At 39.2% G+C, this 27,724-nt stretch overlaps 1 protein-coding gene across 2 annotated transcripts in view; it reads right to left on the bottom strand.

The window, feature by feature from the left end:
* The window catches only part of LOC125236696 (oxysterol-binding protein 1), a 66,888-nt gene extending 39,276 nt beyond the window's left edge, over window positions 1-27,612 (bottom strand). For both annotated transcript variants that reach the window (XR_007178229.1, XM_048143610.1), the window contains exons 1-5: window positions 27,378-27,612; window positions 23,427-23,615; window positions 22,142-22,252; window positions 20,900-21,056; window positions 17,878-18,034 (exon numbers count right to left, since the gene is read on the bottom strand). Coding sequence is in view for 1 of the 2 variants with exons in the window: in XM_048143610.1 (XP_047999567.1) it covers window positions 17,878-18,034; window positions 20,900-21,056; window positions 22,142-22,252; window positions 23,427-23,615; window positions 27,378-27,523 (760 nt within the window). In the remaining variant the exon portion in view is untranslated. The remainder of the gene's footprint in view (window positions 1-17,877; window positions 18,035-20,899; window positions 21,057-22,141; window positions 22,253-23,426; window positions 23,616-27,377) is intronic.
* Window positions 27,613-27,724: the final 112 nt, after the last annotated feature.

Raw genomic sequence — 27,724 nt, 5'->3', positions numbered from 1 at the left:
TGTTTAACAGTGTTATACAGCCATGCAAGATAACTAGTCATCTCCTGATTGTGTAGGCTTGTATGTCACCTACAAAACACACACTATTATTTCCATATCAAATTTATCATTAATCTAAACGAAAACAACAGTAATGGTGATAAACATTGATCAAAAAAAAAGAAACATCAATCTCTATGCCTTTATATCAATAACAATAGTGTTTTTATTTCAAACAAAATATTTTGGAATATTTTATTCCCAGTAAGGTTCACTTTTTATTAGTTGTGTAATTTAGTGACAAAGAAAGTTTCCTGAATGAGAATAAATGATTTCTACAAAATTAGGAATCTGTTACTTTGGGGGTATATTTTGACATTATTATTTTTATCACACTTTCTCACAAAATATATTCTATTGCTAAAATAGTAAGCAACAAACTGTTTTAGTTTATAACAACAATATTTTGACAGTGAACTAAAGCAGTGGAACAGTGAAATCATGGAATGAACTCTTTGGATTGCAACAATCAGCCAAGGGTCGGTGGTCACCCTAAGCAGTGCAAGATCATGCCAGCAGAAGAGCACTTACGTGAAAAACAACCACATTCAAATGGTCACTCTGTGAACATCCCGCCACATATTAGGAGGACTAAAATAACAGCCATGGGATGACAATGATTGCACTAATGCTGATTTTTCCGGTTCTGTGATTTTACTCACTTACCGCCCATGACGTTGTTACGAAGCACAATTTAATTCGTCATCGGAATCAACTGTGATTCTGATTAACCACGCAAATAGCACTACACTAAACAAAACCAAACGAACCAAGATTACAATACAAACGCCCGAGGTATACGAACGATACAGCTGCCAAAAGACAAGACGTCTTATGCGGCAGACGGTAATTAGATAAAAGAATACGTCATATTAACAACCAATTGAAGTTCTTTATGTGAAGCAACCTTGAAATCACCTAAAAACTTTAAATGAAAATATACAGCGCAGGAAACGAAACATTTTTATGACAACTCGCTGAGCTGTCTTACGTACCGAACAATAGCAGATTAAAGGTTTAACATTTTTAATTTAATGAGTATGATTGTTTTTAAACCTCAAAGTTTACAACATTTAAAGAAATTTTATTTATTATTTGACCAGAATTTCCACTCAATATCACATCACTCAACCAACTCACACACAGGTAAAATTTGACAGTCCGTTTCATGCAGATATGCGCAGCGCAGCAAAAATGGAGTCGCTTGGTTGCGTTTTGTTATTGCAGACAAGGGTAACGTTCTAAAACGAATGACGCGTCTGTCTTATTTATTTAATATCTGGGCGACCGAGCTTCGCTCGGTTCTATTTTAATATATCACGTCTTTAGATAAAAAAAAACTCTTATAAATACAAAAACAAAAAAAAAGACAAAAAACAAAAACTTAATTTCTGGCCGGGATTCGAAACCCTGACACCTACGATCTATCTGCGTACATTAGACCGACCTCGTGCGACTGAGCTACGCGGAATCGATGCGCGCGCGGCGAAATTAAGGACCATATTTTACGTTTACAAATGCGAAAGAAAAACTCAAGAAAACTCGAAAATTCGCGTTTTCCGGGATCTAAGGCTACGCTAGATCGATTTTTCACCCCCGAAAACCCCCACAAAACAAATTTCAGCGAAATCGTTAGAGCGGTTTCCGAGATCGTCGGTATATATAAATAAATAAATAAATAAATAAATAAATATACAAGAATTGCTCGTTTAATAGTATAAGATTTCTTCCTCGCCCCAAACAATGGGGCGCAAATATTTATCTTTTTTCCGTTTGATAGCTTAATCTTGGCTTAATCAAAGGAAAGGAAAGGAAAGTAATAGTACCTAGCACAGTCACCGGCAATAAAATCGCACAAAAAGATGACATTACAATCCTCCGTGACCTCCAACCTATACTACTCTAATTAATAAACGACAGTCCAGTGGTCCAGGACAATTTCTAAAGAGGCAAGCATTATCAAAGGTCGTTATAATTCGAGGATATCAAGATCAAGGAGCTTATTTAGTGTGAGGGAGAGGGAATATGAGAGCCGGCAGCTGGAGTAGAAAGTCACGGATCACAGGCACAATGAACAGATCTTTATTCTACAGATTCGTTTAGATAATAAATTGACAACAATAACAAACATTATAATGTTACGTCGGTTTGACGGATTCAAATGAGGATTTGAATTCCGATCTGCGTCGAGAGTCCCGTGGCCAGTACTCACACTCCTCTTCACGGCACTATCGAGGCCATCAGCAGAGCCCAAGGCTGCTCTTCAATTTCATTAGCCGTGGGCCAGGCAAAGCTTTGGTGAGAAGGTCCGCTTCCATATCTTCGGTTTGTAGGTACTTCACCTCTATTGCTCCTTCTTGAATGCAGTCCCTAATAAAGTGCATCTTCAAATCAATGTGCTTCGACTTTGACGTTACCATTGAATTTTGACTTAACTTTAGGGCGGCTTGATTGTCATTTAGAATGAGTATGCGCTCGTAGTTAGCTCCCAGATCCTTGAAAAGGTTCTTCAAGTGGATAGCTTCCTTCGCGGCTTCAGTCAAAGCAATGTACTCACTTTCTGCAGTTGATAAGCTGATACTCTTTTGTTTCTTCGACATCCAGCTTATGCATGCACCAGCATATTTGTAACAGTAGCCTGAAAAAGACTTTCGGTCGAGCTTAACATGAGCCCCAGTCCGCATCGGCCATTCCATGCAAATCGTTGCCGGTTTTCTTAAATGTCAGGCCCACACTCTTTGTTCCTTTTAAATAACGAAGTACTCTTTTAGCGCACTTGAAGTGCTCTTCGTTATAGAGTGTGGCTAATGAAATATTGCCCCAACTTTTGGCGGGAAATTCAAAAAATCTAGGGCTGGTCACACTTGGTATAGTAGGAGATATAGTTTTGATACTAGAAAATATTTTTGTTTTCTGTGCACACTTATATTGAAAATCAATAGAAATTGCTAATATACATATGTACAGAAATTTGACAAAATCTGTTAGCATTTGACGTATTAACCTAAAAGTTTTACGATGGTTATTGGCATTTAAATATTAATAATTAACGTGTATTACAAGAAGTAATGGGGAACGCCCGACTTTCAATCCGGAGGTCGCGGGTTCAAATCCTGGCTCGTACCAATGAGTTTTTCGGAACTTACGTACGAAATATCATTTAATATGTACCACTAGCTTTACGGTGAAGGAAAACATCGTGAGGAAAAACCTGCATACATCAGCGAAGAAATTCAAAGATTTATGTGAAGTCTCCAACCCGCATTGGGCTAGCGTGGAGACTATATAGCCTGAGCCCTCTCAGACATGAGAGGAGGCCTGTGCCCAGCAGTGGAACGTATATAGGCTAAATTATATTATTTATTTTATTTTTTATATCAAATTACTACTGACCAGTCACTTCACTGATTTCTTCTAAATATTGGTTTTTCGTAAGTAAGTCGTTACGTTCCAATATTTTTATTTTATTAATGCTTCCCAGAGCTTCGAGTTTCTCCTTGTCTTTACACTCTTTTCCTGTTTATGAGATTTAAGTTTTATTATATTCACATACTTAATCAAAGTTATAGGCAAATGTTAGAACTAGTACTTAAAGTATCAAAATATTAATAGATCACCAACCTACTATATTGTTTACGACTTGTAAACATTGCAGTTTTTCATTATATGCCGCTTCACGTCGACTTCGCTCTTGGTTGTAATTATTTATTAGCTTAAACAGCAAATAGCGGACCTCGCTTGGTATCGTCATTGTTATAATATTTAAGATTTACCCTTTAACCCGCGAACAATTTGAACAAGTGACATAAATTGACAGCAGACTTTTAGCCTTTTTTTTAAACCATAGACAATTGGTGATACCACAAGGAAATATCTGTCAACAATATTTGGCTAGCCAGACTCTAGCAATCATTAAATTGTGATAAGTAGCTTATGGCGAACATAATGTCTGGTCGTGTTGCCACTGCTATGTACATGAGTGTACCAATCAAGTTTTTGTATGGGAGTTGCAGTTGTTGAGTCTCCTCAATTTTGCTTTTTTCTAATTTCAGACCGGGCTCCAATGGCGTGGATACTGGTTTAGGCTCCCCACAGACAGTCTTAAAAATTCATAATCTTAAAAAAAACTTGTATGCAATCTGACAGTTCAGATCTGTCAGTGTCTTGTCAGTGTCAGTTTGAACTGTCAGATTGCATACAAGTTTTTTTTAAGATTATGAATTTTTAAGACTGTCTGTGGGGAGCCTTACAGTCTTCCATTCTAAATTTCTTAAGAGTGTCTTCAATGAACTTTTCTTGGTTTATTTTTATTTCGTTCTTCTTATATGACACATCTATGCCGATAAGCCTCTTTGGTCTTCCCATATCTTTCAACTCGAATTTGGAATTTAGTAGGTATTTGACTTCATTTAGTATCTTTGGACTTGAGTAGGCAATTAGTAGATCGTCGACATTCATAACGATTTGTTCTTCCAGTTCTCCATTTAGGTACGCCGTTGTTACGTCCATCTGGTTCAACTGTAACCCTTCTTCCATAGCAATGCCAATGACAGATCTGATCGAACTTAATTTCGCAACGGGAGCGTATGTTTCGTTGTAGTCGATTCCTGGTCTTTGTGTGAAGCCCCTTGCAACAAATCTTGCTTTTCTAGTGACGCTATTATCGGGTCCGATTTTATTTCTAAGCACCATTTTATAATCTACAACTTTCATATCTTAGGTTTTCTTTCCGATTTTCCATGTCCCGTTTTTGACATGTGCTCTTATTTCAGCTTTTATCGCGTCATGCCAGTATTAGTCATTTTCATTTTCGTCAAAGAGGTTGCTTGTCTCTGTGAGCATGTGACATTGTTCTCTGTCACCTAGTATGAAGTCTTTCCACCATGAAGGTTTTCGCCGTTCTCTTTGGGGCCTCCCATTCTCGGGTATCTGCCTCTCGTTCTCAGGTATCTGCCTCTCGTTTTCAGATATTTGCCTCTCGTTTTCAGGTATCTGCCTTTCGTTTTCAGGCATCTGAACTGAATCTCGTTTTCGGGCATCTGAATATTCTGAATCTCGTTTTCGGGCATCTCAGCAAACTCTGGAGCATCATCGAAGTTGTCTGCTTCTTCTGGCTCGTCCTCTTGAATGGGATCTGTTGCATTTAGAGTTTGCATTATCCGACGGATTTTTAATATTCGAATAATTCGGATAATACAATTTTTATTATTCGAATATTCGAATAATTCGGATAATTTCGGATAATTTATTAAATGGAACAAAATTAATGTTACAGGTGCGTATAAGCGTGGAATTGATAACGGCTGAGATAGATGAGCGCCATAATGCGAAATTTACCTACATTTTTATTTATTTTTTGCGTAAATCAGCAAACTGTAGAAATTGAAACACACCTAGCTCTCTATCTTTAGTTCTATGACTAGAATCTTGCAATCAGATAGTGAGCTGTCGATATAAGACAGTTAGTAGTAGTGATTATAGTTAGGTGTTAGGTATAACGAGAAGTTTTTCTGACAACACCTTTACCTTGGAAATGGATGGTAGAGAGGATGGCTTGTGTAGAGTGGAACGTGAGACAACATCATTGGATATGATGATGGTTATAGGCGATACAGCGTTGTCATATTATCCGTTCCGATATCGGATATAGGAAGGATGTCAAAGGCAAAAATCAAAGATGGCGCCCTGAATGATTTCGAGAATGTATAGGAGTCGGTCCTTCGCTCGATCGGATCGGATACTCATCTTATCTTAAATCTGCGGGGCCCTTCCGGATACACTTCGACCCATCGGGATCTTTTGTGCAATTACCCCCTTAGATCTTAAGATCCTTCAGCTATTCAGGAGCTTCTCGACCATCTCCACGTATCGGATGATGAGGCTCATGGGTAGCTCTCTGATGTCCTTTGGTACTAGGTAGCCTGCTCCAAAGTTCTTCATTCTTTGTCTGGCGAGGGCGTGACATTCACACATTAGATGTCTGACGGTCTCTTCCTCTTCGCCGCACATGCGACAATCTGTGTAGTCAGCGTGTCCCATCTTGGCCAACATTACTTTGATCCCGTAATGGCCTGTGAACACCCCCGTTATAATTTGGAGTTGTCTTTTGCCTAGCTTTCCTAGCTTTTTGCTCCATCCAGATTCTACCCTCCGCATAAAGAGCTTTGAATGCTTCAGACTTACCAGGGCATCCCACTCTTTTTGGTGATTAGCCTTTGTATGGTCCGTCATAGCCGTTTTAATGGTTCCTTGTGACGTTGTCTTCAGACCTGGCCTTGGCAAGTTCATCAGCATTTTCATTGCCAATGAAGCCATCGTGCCCAGGTATCCATACCAGTTGCACCTTGTTTTGCCTTCCAAGCTTGTTAAGAGCTTGGATGCCGTTTAATACCAGTCAAGAGTCACCTCTGGGCGAGGTGAAGGCTTTGAGTGCCGCCTGACTGTCGCTGAGTATATAGATATTCTTTCCTTGGGTTTGTCTAACTATATTCTTATGTACACAGGTAATTATTGCGTATGTCTCGGCTTAAAAGACAGTGGCATAATTGCCCATGCTGATACTACCACTGTAGTCACTAGTCATTTGCATAAATGCCTACGCCCGCACCAGATGCCATCTTGGACCGGATCGGATACTTAATATAAAAAGTTGAAAACTCTTTTCGTAGGCTCTAAACAAAAGCGTCCTGGTTAGGGTCTTAGAACAGGAATGAGCAACTGAGCATAGGTACTCGTTCAAAACAGAATAACCAAAAAAAAGAAGACCAATTAGTCGAAGACACTTCCTATCCAGGTGTGGATCATTTTAGACCTTAGTTGCACAGTGGCTGGTACCAAAGTACCAATGGAAGGGGAGAGGTGATAAATAAGTAAGTAAGTAAATTCTTTATTGTACCACCAACATAAAATATACAAGACATAAAATTTAAAAAAATGAAGAAGGAGGAGGTACAAAGGCGAACTTATTTAAATATTCAAATCCAAAACGCCTCAAATTGCTCGGCAGCAATTTGATGGGTTTTAGTTTGCAAGCTGATCAGTAGATCGACTAAGATTTCAAAGTATAAGTAGTAATTAGACCGATTTTTGTGTATGAATGTAACTAAGGACTTAAAAGGAAAATGCCTTATATTTCTTAGTGAAGTGGAGGGAATTCTGGCGTACTAAATTGCCATGGAACTGATAACAGCTAAATTCGGAGTGAGGCGCTAAATTTCAATTTCAAAAAAACAAGGGACCAGGAAATCTAGGTATAAATCTCCCTTATTAAGTACGGTTTTACAGATAACTTCACGTTAGCTATTAGCAGTAATGAAAGGTGTGTGTGTGGATTGAGTGAGCACCTTCCGAAAATAAAAAAAAATATGCTGATCATTTAGTAAAAGTTCTAAAACAATTGTAAAACGAATCTCTGAATTTGTAAAAAGATAAATCAAAAGATACAGCCATTAACTAGGGTTTGCTCCCGGGAAATACCGGTACCGAAAGTACCGGGAATTCCCGGGATTTTTAGCCAAGCAAAGAACCGGGAAATCAACTTGAAAAATCCCGGTACTTTCGGTACTTTCGGGAAATACTTTTTAATGACTTTTTTGCTACAAAATGTATTTATTTCTATTTATATTATTTATACAGTTAAAAAATAGGCGTAGGTACAGTAACACGCGCCTAATAACTATTTAATAGCGGGTGGCAGTGGCAGACTGGCTGACGTAGCCACCGCGATACTCTAGCTAGTCCCGCTAGTCGGTAGTGGAGTTTTGTATTTTTGGTGAAGGTTTGTTATATTAATTTGTGTATTTATTTTTCCTATCTCAATCTTATTTCTCATTTGACTTATTTATCTACATGTTATAAAAGAAAGTCTCCCAACGCGTATGTCTGTGTGTTTGCTAATTTTGCGATAGACTCAGAAACTATTAAACGGATTTTCATACGTTTTTCACCTATGTATGAATATAGTGATTCTTGAGGTAAACCTTCCTCCCAAGGTTTTGTAATAAATTGTTATAAATTGATTAAAACATGACGATATGTGCTAATCAAGTCGGTAAAAATGACGCTGCTTAAGAGTTTCAATCGAAAACCCTGCCCATACCGATCGACATAAATATAACAAAATAACCTATGGTGGAATTGTACCTCTTATCCATATACATAATAATATGTAGGTCTAAAAAAAAGTCGGCGATGGCTTATGACTAACTTTTAAAGATAACCGCTATAAACATGTAAACTTTTAAAAAACGTTTATATACAAATGTGGTATTGCGGTATTCCAAAAAAAATTCCAGAAAACGACCAACGTTCTCGAGAACGTTCCTTCTGATTAGCAATAAAATAGTGCACTAGCTCAAATGTTTTGTTACCTTTACATCCTTTGCTTCAAATGACGTCTTTGGGGAATTTTGTGAGGTTTTACTGACGATCTATAATCAGTTATTAACTTATTATATTTCTTTAGTAGTATTTGTCATTTCTTTTACTAAGCGATTAAACATCTCCCAGTAATGGCAGATCACTTAATCGGTGCAATGTATTGCAACAGTAACCATTGGTGCCTTATGGTTGCCAGATTGTCGGGTTTAGGTGGAATTCTCACAATTTTTTGCTTGTTCTCCCGAATCCCGATAAGTAATAAAAAAAGACAGATAAAATAATACGCCGAGCGAAGCTGGGACGGTTCGGTTCTAGAAATATAATAATAAAAGGCGTAAAATCCCTAAAAATATGTTGTTTTATTTGAAAAAGCGAAATAATTAGACCAGTCCCGAAAGTACCGAAAATCCCGGTTCTTTAAAACAGTACCGGTACTGCAATCCCTACCATTAACATGTGCTCACTCAGTTCTCACAAACTACCAACGAAAACAGTGAATATATTCATTTAACATATAATATTTATATACTAACATTTAGTAAAAAATAGGCCAACCTACCTCTATAAATATTAGATCACCTAGTGACGTATTAATTTTTTTACAAATAGTTTCTTATGCTCACTCAATCCACACACTTTTGAAAAGCCGAATTTTGATGAAAAACATAAGATTTAGACCGCTATTATATGTGTATAGTTTAGTAAAAGTGAAATGGGAATTTGTAAAATACAAAACGAACCACTAACATGTCAGGTTTTTTTATAATAATTTTTTGTAAGTGCTCACTCAGTCCACACGTTTTGAGAAAGTTAAAAATGTAAATATCTTACGATTTGTAGCACCTAAGACACTCGAAAGTACTTCAACATTTAGTAAAAATTTTTACTAAATATCCACCATCTAATATTTTATATTCGTTGTCTGGTTTTAAAGATATTCAGACATAACTTTTCTCATACAAATGTATCAAGTAGGGTGACTACACTATGTCGGCTCCTGATTTTCCCCACCTTCCCATTGTCATATTGAGATTGGGGAGTTTCGTTCGTTCAATTTTGATAATATTAAACTAATACCATATTAATTATCCATCTGCAAACTGTTTTTAGGTTATGTTCTTGGCCAAGTGATGATGTGTATTGTGTAATTTTTATCGACGTCAGGATAATAACCATATCGACATGCATGCATTAAAAAGGACATGAATGATAATTGGTAAGAAACAAAGAATATAATACTTCACTAGTAAGAAACCAGAACCTGGTAATCTAATCGCGCTAACAGATGAGCGTACCGGATTTGTAAGTGGGAGCGAGAAATAGTTATTCTTTTCTCGCTCCCACTTACAAATCCGGTAAACTATTATCAAAATTGAACGAAACTCCCCAATCTCAATATGACAATGGGAAGGCGGGGAAAATCAGGAGCCGACATAGTGTGGTCACCCTACTTGATACATTTGTATGAGAAAAGTTATGTCTGAATATCTTTAAAACCAGACAACGAATATAAAATATTAGATGGTGGATATTTAGTAAAAATTTTTACTAAATGTTGAAGTACTTTCGAGTGTCTTAGGTGCTACAAATCGTAAGATATTTACATTTTTAACTTTCTCAAAACGTGTGGACTGAGTGAGCACTTACAAAAATTTATTATAAAAAAACCTGACACGTTATTGGTTCGTTTTGTATTTTACAAATTCCCATTTCACTTTTACTAAACTATACACATATAATAGCGGTTTAAATCTTATGTTTTTCATCAAAATTCGGCTTTTCAAAAGTGTGTGGATTGAGTGAGCATAAGAAACTATTTGTAAAAAATTTAATACGTCACTAGGTGATCTAATATTTATAGAGGTAGGTTGGCCTATTTTTTACTAAATGTTAGTATATAAATATTATATGTTAAATGAATATATTCACTGTTTTCGTTGGTATTTTGTGAGAACTGAGTGAGCACATGTTAATGGCTGTATCTTTTGATTTATCTTTTTACAAATTCAGAGATTCGTTTTACAATTGTTTTAGAACTTTTACTAAATGATCAGCATATTTTTTTTTATTTTCGGAAGGTGCTCACTCAATCCACACACACACTAATGAAAGTAGGTTGGGGTAACGTTTTCATATTAAAAAATAATACTTGAACGTTTTTCTGTTTTTTTTTAATCATCCAATTAATCGAATATTTGATAAGAACTGAGTGCGTGGGGTGAGGCATTCTGCTTACTTCTTGTCCACGAATGCTTTCTTTGTTTTGTAAATATTAGTTTGATTTTGAAGATAAATAGGTGTTAACTTGTTAGCAATAACATTGTCCGTATTAAGAATTGATCGAAATCGGTTTCAGTGACGTCTATCTATTAAATATATTACTTATAAATAAAAAATAATGTTTATAGAAATTATCCGTTTATCCGGATAATTTCACTTGGATTATTCGAATATTTTCGGATAAAAATATTGGCGGATATTCGAATAATTCGGATATTCGAATATCCGGATTGCAAACCCTAGTTGCATTGTGCCTGTTTTGAGCTGATAACACTGGAATTTTGAGGGGATCTTCAATATCTTCATGCCTGTGATCCGTGACTTCTACCTCTATATGTCGTCTGCCATGACTATTCTGATGTTTATTTCTGTTTCCTCTTTCAGATTTCTTTGTGTTGCGCTCCTCTTCGCATACGAGGTCTTCATAGCTTGTATTTTCGTCTTTAAAGTACATTTTCTCTATGACCTTGATATCCCTGCTTATTACCACGTCGTCATCTTCGGGTATGTAGATTCTGTAGCCTTTAGAGGTCAACGAGTATCCCACAAATACACCCTCTTTGGTTTTTTGTGTCAGTTTACCTCGTTTGTTCTTTTTCAAAACGAAGGTCTTTCTGCCAAAAACGTGAAGATGATTTCCAGATGGTGTCTTGTTCATCCATTTCGTGAACGGTATGGTGCCATTTAATGCTTTTGAAGGGCTACGGTTTATAAGATAATTTGCCGTAGATACCGCTTCTGCCCAGAGTTTTTGGGGAGCATTGGCTTCTATCAACAGACATCTGGTTTTATCTAATAAGGAACGATTTTTCTTTTCGCTTATGCCGTTCATTTGGGGCGTGTAAGCAGTGGTCAATCTTCTTTGAATGCCATGCGATGCGAGAAAGTTGTCAAATTCCTTGTTGCGGTATTCTGACCCGTTATCAGATTGCAGGTGTCGAATTTTCTTGTTATGGAGCGTTTCAAGTGTTTCAACTTCGTTTTTGTAAGTTTGGAAACATTTGAATACGTCGCTTTTCTTCTTGATGAAGTACACGTAGCAGTATCGAGTAAAATCATCTATGAATGTGACGTAGTATCTTGAGCCTGTCAGTGACTCACATTTGAAGGGTCCACAGACGTCGCTGTGCATAATTTCTAGCGGTTGCGTCGTATAAAGATCATCATGTCTTGTGAAAGGTAATCTTGACATCTTGCCTTTGATGCATGTCTCGCAGGTATTTAATTTTTCTTTACGTAGGTTCAATCCGTACGCATAAGGTTGTCTGCGGCCATCTTGTTAAGATCTCTTTCATTTATGTGACCAAGTTTTAAATGCCACTCCATGATGTCAGAAAGCCCTTTTTGTGTGTAGTTTGCAGTTGCTTCTTTCTTGAATTTAAGGTAGTACAATTCGTCTCTTCTCTGTGCTTTCAGTAATATTTTGCCATTCTTCTGTGTGATCAGAGCTTTATCTTTGTCGAAGATGACTTTAAATCCTTTGTCTGTGATCTTTCCAACAGACATTAGGTTTACTGATACATCAGGAACGAATAAGGTGTCGTCTATGTTGTAACCATCACCTTTTTCTGTTTTGACTGTTACTCTGTCTTTTCCTTCAATATTACTTGTGTGTTTTCTTGATGCCAACTTAAGCGCGCCGTTTTCGGAGGTTATTTTGGAGAATTTAGATTTGTCGCCGCAAATGTGGGAAGAACAGCCGCTGTCTAAACACCAAATATCTTCTCCGGTGCTTGAATTTGCGGTACTCAGACAAACGTTAAAGTTGCTAGTCTGGTTTCCGTTCATCTTCTCATTTGAAGTCTTCTTTTTGCTCCAACATGCCTCAGTAGTGTGACCTTTCTTTTTGCAGCTCTTGCAGTACGGTTTCGAGTTCTTTTTCTTGAAATGGTACGCTTCGGAGTGCTCTGGTTGTTCACTACCACTCCTGGCCTGATATTCTTCTAGAATTTTTACCTTCAGGTCATCAGGATCGGGCAGGGCGTCTCTTGATTCAATCGCGATGCGAAAGTTTTCAAATGTAGTTGGCAAACTGTAGAGTAGCATTATGCTGAGCAATTCCGATGGTATTTTTATGTCCATGTCGGCTAGCTTATCCACGATATCCATGAAATTATTTAAGTGATCACGAATATCTTCATTTGTGGTCATCCGTTTTAGAACCAATTGTTTTAGCAAGGTTGCTTTTCTCGCAGGGCCGGTGCTTTGATAAATCGCTTTTAATTTGTCCCACACGGCTTTTGATGACGTGCAGATCTTCACTTGTTTTAGTTCGGAAGGTGACAGCAAAAGAAAAATTTCAGCCCTTGCCTTCAAATCTTCTTTGATGAAAGTTGACTTCGTTTTCTCATCTGCTTCTTGCGATAATTTCTTTTCGCCACTAACGATATCCCAATAGTCGTTTTTTATCAGGACCGCTTGCGCTTGTAAGCACCATGTGTCATAATTTGACTTGTTCAATGGTTCAATATTTCTATAACTCGTCGATGCCATCTCGCGATTATTCTCAGGCGCGTAGATTCTGGAACCGCACGCTGCTACCATTTGTGAGGGAGAGGGAATATGAGAGGGCAGCTGGAGTAGAAAGTCACGGATCACAAGCACAATGAACAGATCTTTATTCTACAGATTCGTTTAGATAATAAATTGACAACAATAACAAACATTATAATGTTACGTCGGTTTGACGGATTAAAATGAGGATTTGAATTCCGATCTGCGTCGAGAGTCCCGTGGCCAGTACTCACATTTAGGAGAGTTTATTCTATGAAGTTAAAGTTGTTCGTATGGCTGTTGGACTGATTGCCTTAATCTTCTTTTTTACAAATTTTACTTTATGTATCTACTACAAAATAGAGCATAAAAAGCAATTTTACGTACCTATATCATAAATACGGATATTTTAGGACATGAGAGGTGAAATAGAAAATCTTATAATCTCAAAATATCATAATCCTCCTTGCGTTATCCCCGGCATTCGTCACGGCTCGTAAGAGCCTGGAGTCTATAATCTCAATTATATTGAGTAGATAACTGTTATTAAACTATGTACATAGAGTCCGATGTACCTTCTGCCTGCAATATTTAATGTTGTAAGGTAACAAATAAACTATTTCTTACTGAAAACTATTTTTAACCCCCGACGCAAAAACGACGGGGTGTTATAAGTTTTACGTGTCTGTCTGTCTGTCTGTGGCATCCCGAATGGATGATTTAGATTTATTTTTTTGTCTGAAAGCTGAGTTAGTCGGGAGTGTTCTTAGCCATGTTTCATGAAAATCGGTCTACTATGACGCGGTCGGGGTTTTTTCAAAATTTTAATTTTGTGGTTAGCCGGCAAGCGCGGATCCAGCTTCGTGCCCAGGGGGGTCACGTGGTAAAGGCCCAGGCCCCAGAGGGGGGTCACGTGGTCTATTTGTATGGCCAACCTAGGCTCCAGGGGGGTCATGACCCCCATGACCCCCCCGCCCCCCTGGATCCGCGCATGGGTTAGGTTAAGGTGCGCGCCACAGGCGACAAAGTTGCTCGGCGACTTTCGTATTTGTATGAAAAGTTGCGTCGCTTCGTGTTCGTACTTTCATACTAGGCCATGGTCGCGACAAAAAAGTCGCTGCCAAAAGTTGCCCGTGTACGCGCTCTCTTATGTTTTTGACCCCCGACGCAAAAAATTGAAATGTTGAAAAAACCCCCGACCGCGACGTATTAGACCGATTTTCATGAAACATGGCTAAGAACCCTCCCGACTCATTTTTTCAAGCTACGGTCGGCGAAAATGTTCTGGCAATGCTGATAAGAGTATTTTCTAGCACATACATACAAATCAGTCTTGAGCATTTAAGGAAGGTTAGTATAATATTGTTTTCCCCTCACTATCTCGGAAACACGCGATTTGTCCTTCAATACCAGCGGGTAAAAAAGCATTTTATCCACTAGTGGATAAAGTAATTTGACCTTGAATATAGTCACTTTTTCTGCTTTAAAATTTATAAAAGTGAGTGAATCTAGTGATGACGATGATTTACCACCTGTGGAACTACTGGAAGCAGGGATAAACGCGCTTTTTGCGTTGTACTTTCCTCGCTATAGTGAGGGGAAAAGTTTTGTGTTACACTCGGGTGCAATAGTACATTACATCAGAGGCTGGGAAAATGAGGATTTCCGGCCAAGTGGGTATATACCGGATAGGGATACGAGGCCGGGATCCGTTTTCACGCCGAGGCATGTATAGTACTTTTCTCAAACATGCAATGAAATAAAAAAAAATGCTCCAAAGGACAATATTTTACTTATTAAGTGACAAAATACAAATAGACATATGAATACTAGTAATTAAACGAATTTCACGTGCAAGTCAACGATAAAAAGCTTATTCTAAAATTACATTATTCATTGTTTGTGAACGATACGCTAGGATCCATTTTGGAACCAAATCGGAATACACTCAAACGTCAAGTGTGACAAGTATCCAGGTCACACAAAAATTAAAAAAAAGTGACATGACAGTACTTACTGACAGCTTACTTAAAAAAGTTACTTTGCAGGCCTAGGCCTAAAAAATAATATGAAATCCTTTTACAGTCCTCTCGAGTTGTTGCGCCCAAAAAGCGATACTTCCCAGCCCATTTTAAGGAACGTAAAGACAATATTTCATTGCATGTTTGAGAAAATACTATTTCAGTACAGATGGTGTTTTTTTTTTCCGCACTAGTGTAGTGATGGGTAGGTTGCGCCGACAAAGTGCTTCTCGAAACTGTTGTATTGTCTGACAAGCTGTTCTAACGCCTCTTGATGCCACATTTTCAGACCTCTCTAGTATTTTAAAACGCGTATGTGCGTTTTCACATTATCCGAACCGATATCGGATATAGGACCGATATCCCATACATTTAAGCCGCCATCTTTGATTTTTTTTGCCTTTGTAATTCTTCCTACATCCGATATCGGATCGGATGATGAGACAAAGCAATAAGTTACAGATTTACATAAATTGTAGTTAAGCACTGGTTTACAGAAAAAAAAAATATTTTCACTATTTACTAACCTGTGCGATCAAAGACGGCCACAAAGTAGTCATGTTGACTGGCGCGTTGCTCTACTCTGTATTATCTAAATCTCCACCTAAAAAGATGCTCTGCATATCTGTGCGATGAGAGACGTCCTTCCCTAAGTTATTATAGATACATGTTACTTCACCCTGGCCTGTTCTACAGCTTGGCAAAAAAAAAAGAGTAGAAATGGAACTTTTTAGGGTTCCGTACCTCAAAAGGAAAAAACGGAACCCTTATAGGATCACTTTGTTGTCCGTCTGTCCGTCCGTCCGTCCGTCTGTCAAGACCCTTTTTCTCAGGAACGCGTGGAGGTATGAAGCTGAAATTTATATCAATTACTCAGGTCTACTGTCCCTTGAAGCTGTGAAAAAATCAAACTTCTAAGCCAACGCAATCAAAAGATACAGCCGTTTATGCCGCAAATTTTCGACACTTGCAAGGGAATCAAAACCTACAGGGTGCTTCCCATGAACTCAGAATCTTGAAATTTGGTACGAAGCAACGTCTTATAGCATAGATAAAGGAAAAATTACGAAAACCATAAATTTTTAATTTTGTACGGAACCCTCGGTGCGCGAGTCCGACTCGCACTTGGCCGGTTTTTTTTTTAGCACAGCGACCCATAACTTGGGCATTTTTTCAAATTTCACCAAACTTTTTTTTCGGATTTGGAATTTGTTATGTGGTTTCCACTCAGAATCGCGAGCTCTTTCAATTCTAGTAAGAAAAAACCGACCAAAGCGTGTCGGGCCACGCTCAGTGTAGGGTTCCGTAGTTTTCCGTATTTTTCTGAAAAACTACTGAACCTATCAAGTTCAAAACAATTTTCCTAGAAAGTCTTTATAAAGTTCTACTTTTGTGATTTTTTTCATATTTTTTAAACATATGGTTCAAAAGTTAGAGGGGAGGGGGACGCACTTTTTTTCCTTTAGGAGCCACACAGAGAACCTCCTATAGAGTGGCAGTCTTGTATATTTGGTTCGCGATACGAGTCACCAGTGTTTGGGGTGCGAGGAGCGGGCGGGGAATGTGTTAAGCGCGCTGTGATTGGCCGTTTCAAGGACGGCGGGCAGTCGCGCCAGATGAAAAGGGACAGAAGTATGACTGTCCCTCTACTGACGCGTAAGTGGCCAATGTAAGTTGACCTATGCCGGCTCTGAATAAATTATAAATATGACTTATTTGTGGAATGTAATGCCGTCTGTTTTTAAATTTGAGCTTCTTGTTACCTTTCCACACCATTTCACACTACAGGTGGACATCTTTAAGGCATCAAAATACCCTTTTCCAATTTTTTTGTGCGAAAAACACGCGCTGCTTTCGGGTCTGTTACTTGGTCGATACTGATCGGGCACGGCGAGCGCCCGCGCTTATATCAGTGCAAATACTAGGAAGGCTGGCCACCGCGAGTCGTCTTGTAATAGATGTCTATAGGGGTTGGTCTGTGAGGAGCCATTATTTCCAAAAATATTAATATTATCAAAAAACGATCTTAGTAAACCCTTATTCATTTTTAAATACCTATCCAACAATATATCACACGTTGGGGTTGGAATGAAAAAAAAAATCAGCCCCCACTTTACATGTAGGGGGAGTACCCTAATAAAACATTTTTTTCCATTTTTTATTTTTGCACTTTGTTGACGTGATTGATATACATATTGGTACCAAATTTCAGCTTTCTAGTGCTAACGGTTACTGAGATTATCCGCGGACGGACGGACGGACGGACAGACAGACATGGCGAACCTATAAGGGTTCCTAGTTGACTACGGAACCCTAAAAAGGGTCCCAAGGTTTTTTCTCCCATTCCGTTACCTCCCAGGTCTGGCCTATTCTTCTCTGTATTGTTTAAAACTCTAACTAAGAGTAAATAGTAGACTCTACATACCTGTGCGATGAGACACGGCCTTCCCCAAGTTATTGGGATGTCATGACGTGTTACTTTACTCTGGCTGGCCTGTTCTTCTCTGTATTGTTTAAAACTCTAACTAAATATAGACTCTACATACCTGTGCGATGAGACACGGCCTTCCCCAAGTTATTGGGATGTCATGACGTGTTACTTTACTCTGGCTGGCCTGTTCTTCTCTGTATTGTTTAAAACTAACTAAATATAGACTCTACATACCTGTGCGATGAGACACGGCCTTCTCCAAGTTGTCGTGCTGTCTGGCCAGCTGCTCTACCGCCTCCTGGAGCCGCATTTTCTGATCCCTCTCGTGTTGTAGAGCGCGCGACATCCGCGCGCTCGAAGCTGCCGCTGCGCTCATGAATTCTGAACAAGCCTGAACAAGAATAAGTAAAATTCGATTAATGTTAAGGATGTTAGTCTATGAAATAAATCTATGGAAACGGATTCAATCACGTATAATGAATTTAAAATTCATCCTGACGTTAATAGTGTGTGAACCTGCCTTAAACATCTATATTATTTGTGGTCATGATTCGTTAATATTTCTTGTGGGTAGGTTTTGCACATTGTAATTCTTCCTCAGCCACCCGTTGACCACGAACGCTGTAAAGTGTTCGAAACGTCGGGACGAATTTTAAATTCATTATACGCGATTTAACCCGTTTCCATAGTTTTATTTCATGAGTAACTATCGCGGTAACCGAAGACGATGTTAGTCTATATTTTCTAAAATTACGATGAAATTTAAACATACGTCAGCATAGGGCTAACCCATGACTGTTCCATTTGAGCCACCAGACCTTATCCATAGCCAGCTAATCATTCTACCATACATACTTACATAGTAGCAGATAAGTAGTTCTCCATGGTTCTCGCTAGGGCCTCCCTATAGGCCACAACTCTCGGAGAACCATGATGGCCTTAATGAAAAAGTGTACGAGTGTCTTCTACATACCATGCCAGTCATAATGTTAATTTACATCGGTAAGGCCCACTTTTTAGGGTTCCGTAGTCAACTAGGAACCCTTATCTATAGTTTGGCCATGTCTGTCTGTCCGTCCGTCCGTCCGCGGATAATCTCAGTGGCCGTTAGCACTAGAAAGCTGAAATTTAGTACCAATATGTATATCAATCACGCCGACAAAGTGGTAAAATAAAAAGTGAAAAAAAAAAATGTTTTGTTAGGGTTCCAACCCCAACGTGTGATATATTGTTGGATAGGTATTTAAAAATGAATAAGGGTTTACTAAAATCGTTTTTTGATAATATTAATATTTTCAGAAATAATCGCTCCTAAAGGAAAGAAAAGTGTCCCCCCCCCCCCCCCCTTTTGAACCATATCTTATACTATTAAACGAGCAATTCTTGTATATTTATTTATTTATTTATTTATTTATATATACCGACGATCTCGGAAACCGCTCTAACGATTTCGCTGAAATTTGTTTTGTGGGGGTTTTCGGGGGTGAAAAATCGATCTAGCGTAGCCTTAGATCCCGGAAAACGCGAATTTTCGAGTTTTCATGAGTTTTTCTTTCGCATTTGTAAACGTAAAATATGGTCCTTAATTTCGCCGCGCGCGCATCGATTCCGCGTAGCTCAGTCGCACGAGGTCGGTCTAATGTACGCAGATAGATCGTAGGGTTTCGAATCCCGGCCAGAAATTAAGTTTTTGTTTTTTGTCTTTTTTTTTGTTTTTGTATTTATAAGAGTTTTTTTTTTATCTAAAGACGTGATATATTAAAATAGAACCGAGCGAAGCTCGGTCGCCCAGATATTGTTTAAAAAAATATGAAAAAAAATCACAAAAGTAGAACTTTGTAAAGACCTAGGAAAATTGATTTCAACTTGATAGGTTTAGCAGTTTTTGAGAAAAATACGGAAAACTACGGAACCCTACACTGAGCGTGGCCCGACACGCTCTTGGCCGGTTTTTTTTACCCTCGGGTTAACCCTCCATTTTCGTTGGTGCAAGTGGCCCTAACCATCACCATCATCAGTATAAAGTGACGGTCATTGCAGAATCCAAAATATTGTGTATCTATTTATTTTAAACTGCTTCACCAAAGTCTCTCAGTATCATTTTCTGTTTTGTAATTTAGCACGAAAAAATGTAAGAAAGTACTCACATTCATCATGGCGGACAGGGTATCCGGAAGAGCGTAACTCGCTCGGAGACCTGCTTCGTAGTGTCTGAAGGTGGGATCTCCAGGTCTACCAAAGACCAATGGAGAGCTGAACCTTAAACCTCCAGCTGTATAGTACTCACATTCATCATAGCATTGCAGGATATCCGGAAGAGCGTGGCTCGCTCGGAGACCTGTTTCGTAGTGTCTGAAGGTGGGATCTCCAGGTCTACCAAAGACCGCTGGAGAGCTGAACCTTACACCTCCAGCTGTATAGTCATCATCATAGCATTGCAGGATATCCGGAAGAGCGTGGCTCGCTCGGAGACCTGTTTCGTAGTGTCTGAAGGTGGGATCTCCAGGTCTACCAAAGACCGCTGGAGAGCTGAACCTTACACCTCCAGCTGTATAGTACTCACATTCATCATAGCGTTGCAGGATATCCGGAAGAGCGTGGCTCGCTCGGAGACCTGTTTCGTAGTGTCTGAAGGTGGGATCTCCAGGTCTACCAAAGACCGCTGGAGAGCTGAACCTTACACCTCCAGCTGTATAGTCATCATCATAGCATTGCAGGATATCCGGAAGAGCGTGGCTCGCTCGGAGACCTGTTTCGTAGTGTCTGAAGGTGGGATCTCCAGGTCTACCAAAGACCGCTGGAGAGCTGAACCTTACACCTCCAGCTGTATAGTACTCACATTCATCATAGCGTTGCAGGATATCCGGAAGAGCGTGGCTCGCTCGGAGACCTGTTTCGTAGTGTCTGAAGGTGGGATCTCCAGGTCTACCAAAAACCGCTGGAGAGCTGAACCTTAAACTTCCAGCTGTAGTACTCACATTCATCATGGCGTTGCAGGATATCCGGAAGAGCGTGGCTCGCTCGGAGACCTGTTTCGTAGTGTCTGAAGGTGGGATCTCCAGGTCTACCAAAAACCGCTGGAGAGCTGAACCTTAAACTTCCAGCTGTAGTACTCACATTCATCATGGCGTTGCAGGATATCCGGAAGAGCGTGGCTCGCCCGGAGACCTGTTTCGTAGTGTCTGAAGGTGGGATCTCCAGTTCTACCAAAGACCGCTAGAGAGCTGAACCTTAAACTTCCAGCTGTAGTACTCACATTCATCATGGCGTTGCAGGATATCCGGAAGAGCGTGGCTCGCTCGGAGACCTGTTTCGTAGTGTCTGAAGGTGGGATCTCCAGGTCTACCAAAGACCGCTGGAGAGCTGAACCGTGCCGCGCCACCAGCTCCGAACAGGTGCGGAGGTCATGGAACCTGGAACAAAGATGGTTTACATGACATTAAAAAATAATGAAAACTGAGATGAGAAAAGAAGGTACGATTGATGCGGTTATGATTTTCTTTTAGCTATCGCATCATCGTTAATCGCGATTGTAACTGTTAAAACTTTTTTTTTAATTTTCTCTCTCTCTCTAATCTACCACTAGTAAGCTCGGATTTCCTAAGAAAGCGGTGACGTCATGTAGCGGCCGTCCCCATATTTCTTACTAGGACGAAGTATGAAGACGGCCGCTATGCAATTCCAGAGCTGTTACATGGTCGTCGCAATCCCTTTACATCCCTATATGTATACACCCCTATTTTGAAGAACCCCATACTAAGCCCCGTATGAAAATCTCGGCTCATTTAAGACGCTACAGGAGCGAGCCTTTCAATGTGGGAATTTTAGTTAAATATACTAGTGTTATTAACTAGATTTATCGAAAAAAGAATTGTCCATTCAGAACAACTCAGTTAAAAGATATTGCAAAAAGACCTTTAAAATCGAGGTTCCGCTCTCGACTATTTCCTCCTTCAAAACTTAATCAATCGTAACAAAATTTGAGAATCTAAATAACAAGGAAATAATCTGTGTCGGACCGTTTAGTTTTTTTGGGTAATTGTTACCAGTTTCGAATACCACAGCTTTTTTTGCGCCATAATCAATAAGGCCGCTTTTGGAAATATTTGATGGGCTCTAGGGTCTTTAAAAATAAGAATATCAAAAAAAATCAAAACTGGCCGACACAGATAAAAATAATAATAATCTGTCTTGAAAAAATTATTGCTCTATCTTCAAAAACCAGGGAAGAAATAGCCGAGAGCGTTTGTATGGAGAATTGACCCCTCCTGCGGGCCGATTTTTGAGTTTCACGCGTTCGAATTCAGAAAATTGTCACTGAAAATAATAAGCAAGTCAACCGGTATTTTAGTGACAAAATCCCGTATGCGAGATTCAAAAATCGCCCTCCTGTATTTATTTATTTATTTAATTTTTATTGCACAAAATAAAACAGCGTACAAAAGGCGAACTTAATTTCCGTATCCTCTTAACCACGTCTTAACGAAATAAAGTTTACCTGGCAGCGAGTTCGCGCGCGATGCCACCGGCGTCTTCGCTCTCGCCCTCAGCGCAGACGACTGCTCCGCCGGACATCTGGTCCTCATCGTCGTCTGACTCCTGTGCTCTTCTGCAAAGTAGAAATAGTACATTACGATACAAGTGCGTAAAAAAGGAAGTTCGAAACGAGTGGCGATAAGTTAAAACACGACCGAAGGGAGTGTTTTAAATCGACACGATTTTCGCACGTGTAATCGTACGACGTTTTTCAGTTCAGGTGAGCTTCTTTGGGCACTTCTCGCACTAGTGCGTAAAAAAACACCATCTGTACTCAAAAAAATATTACCTTAGATTAAGTTATTAAGTGTACATACAAGTCCGTCCTCGCTAAGTAGCCTGGTAAATTTTACGTGAAGTCATGAAGTGGTCATGAGTACAGTCACCGGCATAAATAAGTGATAATTTCTATATCCTTGTCATATTTGTACGTCTTATTTGAAATGTCACACGAAATTGTCAAACGATTAAAAGCGACAAGGTACAGAAATCATCACTTCTTTGTGACGATGACTGTACCACACGAAAGTCACAAAAAACCCTGATATTATCAACACAACACACTAGTCTTGTACACACTGTGCTGACTGCACAGGAGCGAGAGAGTGTCTGTCCCTGCTCACATAGCCTTTGCTTTAGCCAGCTCTGCCACACCACCCTGTTATGAGCTCTGATGCTGAAGCTCATTGTTGTAACAAGAGAGAGATAGAGAGTCAGGCTGTCCCACTCACATGGCCTTGGCTTTAGCCAGCTCCAGCGCAGTCACCCAGCTCTGACACTCCACCTCATTATGGGCGCTGATGCTGAAGGTTAGCCCATTGCTGTAAGAGAGAGATAGAGAGTCAGGCTGTCCTACTCACATGGCCTTGGCTTTAGCCAGCTCCAGCGCAGTCACCCAGCTCTGCCACTCCACCTCATTATGGGCTCTGATGCTGAAGGTTAGTCCATTGCTGTAAGAGAGAGATAGAGAGTCAGGCTGTCCCACTCACATGGCCTTGGCTTTAGCCAGCTCCAGCGCAGTCACCCAGATCTGTCGCTCCACCTCATCATGGGCCCTGATGCTGAAGGTTAGCCCATTGCTGTAAGAGAGAGATAGAGTGTCAGGCTGTCCCACTCACATGGCCTTGGCTTTAGCCAGCTCCAGCGCAGTCACCCAGCTCTGCCGCTCCACCTCATCATGGGCCCTGATGCTGAAGATTAGTCCATTGCTGTAAGAGAGAGATAGAGAGTCAGGCTGTCCCACTCACATGGCCTTGGCTTTAGCCAGCTCCAGCGCAGTCACCCAGCTCTGCCGCTCCACCTCATCATGGGCCCTGATGTGGAAGGTTTGCGTGCCGCCGTTGCTGATGACGAATGTGCAGGAGTCCGCCGTGTGGATGAGGGCGCCAAGAAGAGAGATGGTGCCGCGGCATGTGTGCGCCATCTCTGCTTGATTTCTGGAACGATTACGAAAATCTCGTTAGTACGTTGAAATTACGTCAGGATTACAGGAATGTCAACGTTAACTTTGGACTATCAGAGTTAACTATGAACAAATTATGGCACGCCACTGCCACGATCTAGATAATGAATATACACTGAATTGTGCAAACTATCGGACGTAAGTCGTGGATGTGGCCTTGAGCGCATGGACGTCCGGGCGTCATCTGGCGCGCTGGATGTTTTAAGACTGTCAGACAGACACTTTTCGATTTAAGACAGACACTTATCAGTCGCGATCGTCAGCCGCGTCCGTGTGACGCGTCCCATAATTTGTTTCTAACTTTACTGTACGCTCAAAAAGCAAGTCTTACTGTATAATCTGTGGTACAGCAGCGCCATCTTTATCAGTTGTAAACCACTAGCACAATCTAGTTTTCGCCTTAGCATCTGATATGATTAACGATTCTTAGTTTTACAAGCTTTTTAAAATGACAAAAAAACTGTTTTACCACAGTATAATAAAGAGTACTATCGTACAGTATGGCCACTCCCGCTCCCCGCTGACAGTGCCGCCCACCCCCTCTCTGTTACCTCACAGTTGCCGCCTGAACAAAAACGCGAACAGTCGACCTGTCATATCTCACTCATACAAGCATGGTACGCGTTCACCTACACGAGCTTAGAATGTGTGCTAGGAACGCGCCTCTTTCATATATTTGATCGCCAGTGTCCGAGGTGTGGTTAAAATAATCATTTCAGTAACTTTTATAAGTGGGTTAGTCTTCACTAGTCACCTAATTAACATGCAAACTGGTTACAGCTGATAAAGTTCCCGTCAGTGCTAACCAAGCCGCTGCATGTATTATCACAATTAGCATCCATACTCCGTAACTAGAACATGTTTGTGTGTGTTTGAGGCAATACAAAACAATCTATAATGAGTGTTATTTTTATATTTACTTCTATATATTTATTTTTCTCAAACATGGTATGAAATATTGATGTTATGTGCCTTATAATTGGCAGCGAAGTATGACGTTGCAAGTGCGGCTAGGACGATTGATAGATAATGGAATTTCATACAAACCTTGCAGGCCAAGGCCGGCAAAGTCTTCTTTTTTAATTTCCAAACACAGATAATTGTGACATAACATCCAGGTATTTAGCCAATTAAAAAAAAAACTATAAGGGGCTTTATAGACGTGCCGACTGCATATTTGATTTTGGGTGCGTTTTCATACAAAAAAAATTGTTTCGTTTTTTTTTAAATTTCTTTTTAACTTTTTGTTTTTTTATAAGCGTATACGGAGTATCAAAGGGAAACGAAAATTCGATTATTTTTGCGCTACGACGCACCGTTTAGGAGATACAGCCATCCAAAGTTACTATTTTCAGTAGACTTTGTCTATCTTGCCTACTTTAATGTTCCTCTCATCTAATCTAAGGTTAGCTGGAAGAGATCCCTTATAGGGATAAGTTCGCCTTTGTACCTCTGTTCCTGTAAACTGTATATGAATCTGTTGTACACAATAAAGTGATTACTACTACTACTACTTTATTTATTTCATACCATGTTTGAGAAAAGCACTATACATACCTCGGCGGGAAATGGGGTTGCCCCAAACCCCCTTTGTCCCGGCCTCTGTAGTAATGTACTATATCTATAACCTACAAAAAGTAGCCTATGTCACTCTCCATCCCTTCAAGTATCTCCATTTAAAAAATCACGACAATTCGTCCGTTTTGCCGTGAACGACGGACAAACAATTAACAAACAGACACACACACTTTCCCATTTATAATATTAGTAAGTATGGATTTTAGCTAATTTTTTTTCAAGCAGATCTGGTATTAGGCCATGTCATAAGGTCAAAGCCGTTAGATATTTATAATGAATTCACTATGTCATTATCACAAAATATGTAAATATATTTATAAATGGAATTTACTCACTGCTATAGTATAATTAAGAGTTGATAGTATCTTACATAATTGCTGTTGAGAGATAATGGATGTGATGTGACTCATCTTGTTTGATCTTAGTGTTAGCTTACTTGGTTCAAACAAACAATAATGTTGTGACCAGATTATTTTAGGTATCATATACTGTACAGTAATAATAACAAAGTTTGTATAGAACTACAATTATTGTAATAGTATCTTTTTAGTACATATGGTATTTTTTCCATACACTAGTGCACAAAGTAGTACATTACTTGTCATGTTGGAACTATAAAGGGCAGTATGAACTGAAAAACGTACAATACAAGTGCGTAGAAGGAATTCGTAACAAATGTTGATTTAATACACTCCCTTCAATTGTTTTAATTTATCACCGCTTGTTATGAACTTCCTCTTTTCAGCACTTATACACCGTGGTTTTTTTTGTTAAATTCGACATTGTTAGGTTCATTATCAGGAGCCACCCTGTATAGAACTTTTAGTTAAATTTGCAAAAAAATCATCGTTTTCATACATAATATTAATAAATGAATTAATCAGTGTGAGCGACCCTTAAGGATAACATTCAAGCACATCTCAGACACTGGAGATCAAATATATGAAAGAGGCTCGTTCCTAGCACACAGTCTAAGCTCGTGTAGGTGAACATGTACTATGCTTGTATAAGTGAAATATGACAGGTCGATTGTTCGCGTTTTTGACAGGCGGTAACTGTGAGGTAACCGAGAGGGGGTGGGCGGCACTTTCAGCGGGGAGTGGAAGTGGCCATACTGTATAATAGTATTCTTTATAATACTGTGATTTAAATTAGTGTCAAGTGATTGACGGCATATGTCAAAACAAATATAGTAAGTGGTAAAGGCTGTCACCACAGAACTTTATTTATATAGAAGAAACAAGTTCATCTATTTGTATAGGGGCCGAGCGTGTCAAATTTTGTAGTGAAGTTGTTTCTTGCCTGTAATTTTAAATATGTCTCAGGCTCTTGATTGTTCATAATTTTTGTGTTGTTGCAATTGAATATCACGTAACGAGGCATTTTTTATGTTTTGATTGACTTCAACTTACAAAAATTGACGCCCGAAAGCTGCAAGCTGCGATTAAAGACGGACAACTCAGTGGATTTCACTGAGTTCTTTTGACACGCTAAGTAGATACGTTTGCTTGATCTATGGTATATATGACATCTGTGGCTGTCACACATATGTTCAGTCATTATTTTTATTTTAAGTTACTATTGTATGTACACAACTATACCTATTTATGCAATAAAGTGGTATTGGTAAATCCCAAAATTGTTTGTTTCTGACAAGAACTAATTTCGCTTTGCAACACTGAGGAACATGTATTGTGCATAAATTTTAAATAATTTATGAACTTAATTGCAATCTCCATAAAACTCTCATTGCCAATTAGGACTGTATAAAGTAGTAATAAGTTTACAAATCATTTAAATGAAACTCATTAACATGCCAAGAGTCTGAGTAATGGGCAGTCAAGGATACCCATGCATAGGCTATCAATTATTGATAACTACTGCCTAATCACTGCAGTTGCCCATACTGCCGCATAATAGGGCTACGGATGCTACCACCTAATATAGAAAACTTCGCAACTGTTAACTTTTAGCTATGTTTTATCTAAAAATAGGAAAAAACATTCGAACGTCATTATAGTGAAAATGATCAGCAAAAACTTTTCAACGAATACGTCCTATTTATCCGAGTTATACAGTTTATAAACATATTACGAGGTAGCACTTGGATTTATTATTGTAGGAAGAGGAATAACAAAAGAGTAATTGCAACATTTACCTGTAGTATGATAACAATCCATTCGATAACACGAACCATCTTCGTTGATAACCTTTTAAGTAATTTGTCCACTTGAACAACCACCCCTTCTTTTCAGGATCGCCGCCGGGAGTCGGCTGACCCTTGGGCACAATCGCTTCAGACATTTCCTTATTATATTATGACGATGTTGAAAACATAATACAACAAAAAATATTCACCACCTAGGCCACGTCCACCATAATCAGTAGACTGATGACATTTTGAACGTGCAACACAAAATGTCAATATCATTTGCAAGTTATTTCCTAAAATTTTGCTGTTGAATCTAATAAAAGTTTTATAAACATATAGAAATGATTAGTAAC

This window comes from Leguminivora glycinivorella, chromosome 19 (genome assembly GCF_023078275.1).
Source record: "Leguminivora glycinivorella isolate SPB_JAAS2020 chromosome 19, LegGlyc_1.1, whole genome shotgun sequence".
NCBI lineage: Eukaryota > Metazoa > Arthropoda > Insecta > Lepidoptera > Tortricidae > Leguminivora > Leguminivora glycinivorella.
This window is presented reverse-complemented; position numbering and strand designations above follow the sequence as displayed.